General features: G+C 47.9%; 1 protein-coding gene across 1 annotated transcript in view; it reads left to right on the top strand.

The window, feature by feature from the left end:
- rnf13 (ring finger protein 13) overlaps positions 1-5,000 on the top strand; it is a 38,131-nt gene that overhangs the window by 7,549 nt on the left and 25,582 nt on the right. The window contains exon 4 of the mRNA XM_034675705.1: positions 4,649-4,771. Within this exon, the coding sequence (XP_034531596.1) occupies positions 4,649-4,771 (123 nt within the window). The remainder of the gene's footprint in view (positions 1-4,648; positions 4,772-5,000) is intronic.

The following is a 5,000-nucleotide window of genomic DNA, read 5'->3' as shown; positions in this document are numbered from 1 at the left end:
TGCGCTCCTGTCTTTGTTGACTGTAAATCCTGTCTTTGAGAATATCCTCTCTGATGGTGTGGAGGTGGATGGGATGCTGTGGATTGTTTATGAGGCTTCAGACAGCTTTGGGTATCCCTCCTGGTTCTTTTGGCCCCGTGCAGTTTTTGTGTGGTCCGGTAATCCTTGATCTCACAGCCCTCTTCATGAAGCTGCTCCTCATCTTCATCACTAGTTTTTAGGATCAACTGAAGTTTTATTTCCTGACATTTTGAGCTGCCATGAACGTAGAAAGATTTAAAGACCAGCTGAGGTACGTCTGCTCCACAGGTCCTGCTAAATGGGAGAGTCCACCTTTAATTACCAGGGGAGATTTAATTACCACTTTAAGGAGATTTAACACTTCAAGAGCTGTTCTCAGAATTACATTCAATAAGTCTATATTTATATCAAAATAGGATATATGAGACACTATTTTTACAGGAAACAGGATAATAATGTAACATTAGACATTGAGCACCCCCATGGTTTGAATGGAATGATCCACGTTTCATATGCAAATATTCAACTATGAGATTGGCAGTCGACTGAGACTCGTTAGAGCCAATCGTCCAATATTCCACTATTTGGGGTCCCCCCTAGTGGTCTCTGTTTTTATTCAGGGTTTAAATGTGTTAGCTGGGTAGTGATGCAGCGGCATCATGCCTGGAGATGCTGCCTGCATCACAAGGCAGCACGGATCCCTCAGGATCCCTCAGGACCCCCCTCAGGGGTCATGGTTTCAAACAGAACTTCCCTGTTTCATCTTACACAACTGACCTGTTTACAAAAGAAGGTCTAAAAACCAGACCACGAGGACCAGACCAGGACGTATGAAAGCATTATGCTTTGTATCTCATCTGATTGTAAAATCGAAATGTTCCGCCCAGAAGAAGAACACAGTTCGTCCCTCAGCTGCTGCTGCTGATGGGAGTTATAGATTAAACCTGAAAGGTGTTCCTGAACTGATGGAAACGGTCTTGTGAGCCACCTCAGTCCTGTCTCATTTTATTTAAGGTTTCTGAATCAGGTCCCCTCTCAACAGGTCTCAGTTCCCTTTGTGCAGAAACTTCTCTACACGCCACTTTGCACTTCTACTTTCGTACCCGCTGATCTGTGGACTGGTTTCAGAGGAAATGCATGGTTTTCCTCTGCAGAGTCTTTGTGGTCTGGATGGTCCAGCAGCAGTTCTGGAGGCCGGCCTGTGAGCAGTGGTGAAGTCTGTGAACTCTGTGAAATATGTAGCTTAAAATATAATTGTTATTTTTAGATCTGGTTTCTGTTTGGTGACTTCATTTGACACTGGAAGCAGTAGAAGGTCAGAGACGTCTTTGTGCTTGTGTATTCCCTTCAGAGCTCCCATTGAAGTCTGCAGGAAATAATTTGATCATAATTGTTGTGTTTATGGAATAGGGTTGATGAATAGACCACAGGAAACACTCCTCCCTCATCACATCTCATGGATAACCCTGAGGAAATGAGCGGTTCTGTACACTTCACTGGTGTTGCTGCGTTTTCACTTGTAAGACGTGCAGTTTGAGTTTTGTCTGGTTAGTTCTGGTTGGAGGTGATTGTTTATTTGTGTATTTAACCCTCTGCATTCAAAACAAATCAAGTGAACTGCTTAATAATAAAGTTTAGACTAATTAATCCTGAGTCAAAAACAGACTTCCTGCCTTTTCAAGCTTCTGAACGCTGTCAGCTCATGGAGCTGTGGAATCAACCTGTGGCTCCATCGAGAGTCTAAATGATTTTAAGAAGACCCTGAAACACATCGTCTGTGGGCCTGAGGGATTGATTTGTCACAGATGATGTTCTAAAGGGAAAAAGTGTATCATATACTCTGATAGATAAGCTTTGCAGTCCCCCTGGATATACCTGATGCCTGCATCTTCACTTTCAGTCCCAGGAAATACTTTTCAAGGATTTTAAAGGTCCCTCTCCTGTCTCCTGTATGTTGTCCACAGTCACATTAGGAACCACTGTTCTTCCTTTCCTTCACTCGGTGCTGTCTGCGCTTTGTTCTGCATCCATCTGGCATAGATTAATATTCTAATATGAAACATTATTCATGTCTTCAGCAAATCATCCAGCCAGTCGTCTGCTCGTCTGCACACCCAGTGTGTCAACATGTTGGACACTCAAAGGAACACGAGAGGCTGTCTAGGTTTCATAAATGTTGATGGAAATGAAACACTGAGTCATTTGTGCTCTTTACTGAGAAATACATGAATCAAACCCACATCTAGCTCCCTTTAGACTGCAGCGCTCCTGTTTCACTGGGGTGAGAGTAGGTGGAGAGGTCAGAGGTCAGAGGTAGTTTAGTAGAACTATGAGTGCTGCAGAGAGCAAAGTGTGTCTGAAAGTGAGCTCTAGCTTCACCTGCATCCTGCTGTAGCTCTGCATCATGCCTCAGGCAGGTTACAGTCACCTGGACGTCAATAAATCTGACGTTGGATTCAAACAATCTTTAATCTGCTCACAGGAGGCCCCAGTCGGGCCAGAGCCAGTTATTACATCCTGTGGTTCCCCCCTGTACGAAACCAGCAGACCTGCAAACAGCCTCTGTAGGGAGCCTTTCAGTGATGGGATCAAGTGTGTAGTAATTTGGAAAAGTCCACCAGAGAAATTCCCACCCGCCCTCCTCCCTCTGCAGCATTCTGCAGCAACAGAAAGTCTTTCTGGGTTTGTTGTCGCTCCGGCATTGTTTCAGCAGAACAGAGTTAAGACTTATAACCTCTTGATTTCTGAGAAAACAGCTGAGAGGTACAGGAAGTGCAAGAAGCAGAAAGAGATGTCTCATTCAAGTGATTCAACAGAAAGATTGATGCTTAATTTATTTTTACACACAAAGCAGGAATGTCTGAAAAAGAAAGATCCAGCCTGAAACTATAAAATAACTTGTTTTCAGCTTCAACAAGTTTTAACATTAAAAGCACTCAAAGAAAAATGCATCTGAAAAAAGTGAGTGTGCTTTTAATGTTTGAAATCATTCCTGATAAATGTTGGCACCTTTGCTTCTTCCTCTCGCTTCCTCCTTCTTTCCTCTCCTCTTGCTTCCTCCTTTCCTCTCCTCTTGCTTCCTCCTTTCCTCTCCTCTCTGACATTTGCCTCTGTATACTCGTGCCAGTGACGCAGCAGATCGAACATTTCTCCATCACATGCTCGATGAACAAGTCGTACTCATTTGGTAATTTTCCAGATTTTGACACCTTGATCCCGGACTTATGCAATCCCAGGAAATGTAGCTTAGTTAATGACTAATCTTTGTTCCCTGTGACTGTTTCCAAAGTGTGACCACTGAATGTGCATGAGAAATGCTGATTATACGACACACTCACAGCTCATGTGGTGACCTGAGTTCATGCAAAGAGGCTGATACAACAGAAACATGCTGAACCCAGCAGCTCAGAGTTATTCTGATCTCTGATTCGTCTCCGTGCACAGGCAGCATCTGTGGTGTAGGAGGGAGTTCCCCTCCCTCCCGGGTCGCTTCCTGTTTTTCACTGCTCGCTCTCGTCTCTGCATTCTGCACTCCTGCCAGGTGTTGTGGTCTTCAAGGCGCTCTTACCAGGAGAGGGCGCCATTCGTCTTGTTTCAGAGCCAGCAGGAGGAATGTGAGGCAGTAGCACAGTGACGTCATTTAGCAGCAACGCAGGGAGGGAGGCACCCGGAGGGGACAGCAAGGAGGGAGGAGGCACCCGGAGGGGACAGCAAGGAGGGAGGAGGCACCCGGAGGGGACAGCAGGGAGGGAGGAGGCACCCAGAGGGGACAGCAGGGAGGGAGGCACCCGGAGGGGACAGCAAGGAGGGAGGAGGCACCCAGAGGGGACAGCAAGGAGGGAGGAGGCACCCGGAGGGGACAGCAAGGAGGGAGGAGGCATCCAGAGGGGACAGCAGGGAGGGAGGAGGCACCCAGAGGGGACAGCAGGGAGGGAGGTTCCCGGAGGGGACAGCAAGGAGGGAGGAGGCACCCGGAGGGGACAGCAAGGAGGGAGGAGGCACCCAGAGGGGACAGCAGGGAGGGAGGAGGCACCCAGGGGGGACAGCAGGGAGGGAGGAGGCACCCAGAGGGGACAGCATGGAGGGAGGAGGTCTCACCCTCTCCTCCTCTTCCTCCCCCTCTTCCTCACTATCTGCCTCTCATCAGACACTTCAGAAGCTGCTGAGTGGAAATGGGACTAAGTCAGGAAGAGAGAGAGAGAGATTATAAATGCAGCCTGCAGAGTTTAGGACAAACTGAGACCATGGGGAACCTTTGAGGTCTTCAGGGTCTCACACACACATCCTGTTCCTGATGATTCCTCTGGAGAGCTTTTAAACTTTTCACATCATAATGTTTAATTTCAGATTGAACTGTCCATGTGGCGTCTGTGTCTGTAGCAGGTCTGGGTCTGCAGCAGGTCTGGGTCTGTAGCAGGTCTGGGTCTGCAGCAGGTCTGGGTCTGCAGCAGGTCTAGGTCTGCAGCAGGTCTGGGTCTGCAGCACGTCTGGGTCTGCAGCAGGTCTAGGTCTGCAGCAGGTCTGGGTCTCACCGCTCTGTCTGAGAGCTCCATGTCTTGTTCTTAGACCCGTTGTACGTCTCTTGTTTATTTCTGTCACCATGTCACTGCTGATGTCATCCCTGCAGGGCTTCCTGATTGGAGCACGGCCAGAAAATGCATGCGAGCCCATCGAGCCCCCTCCGAGGGATAACCTGACGGGGGCCTTCATCGTCCTCATCAGGCGCTTCGACTGCAACTTCGACATCAAGGTACGGTGTTTCCACCGCTCGCTGTGCATGAGAGAGAAGTCCTTTCTGACCCTGAATCAACTCTGAGCATCTCTACATTCAAAGAAAACACAGAAACCACCAGTAGACCGGGTCGTAGACCGGGCCGTGGATTAAAGCAGGAGTCCTCCTGCAGTGAGACTACTTTGCAGTCTTCAGCAGAGACACACAAGGCTTTAATTGAAAACATCTTTCATTATTTCAGCAGCTG

Source organism: Notolabrus celidotus, chromosome 2, assembly GCF_009762535.1.
Source record: "Notolabrus celidotus isolate fNotCel1 chromosome 2, fNotCel1.pri, whole genome shotgun sequence".
Taxonomy (NCBI): domain Eukaryota; kingdom Metazoa; phylum Chordata; class Actinopteri; order Labriformes; family Labridae; genus Notolabrus; species Notolabrus celidotus.
This window is presented reverse-complemented; position numbering and strand designations above follow the sequence as displayed.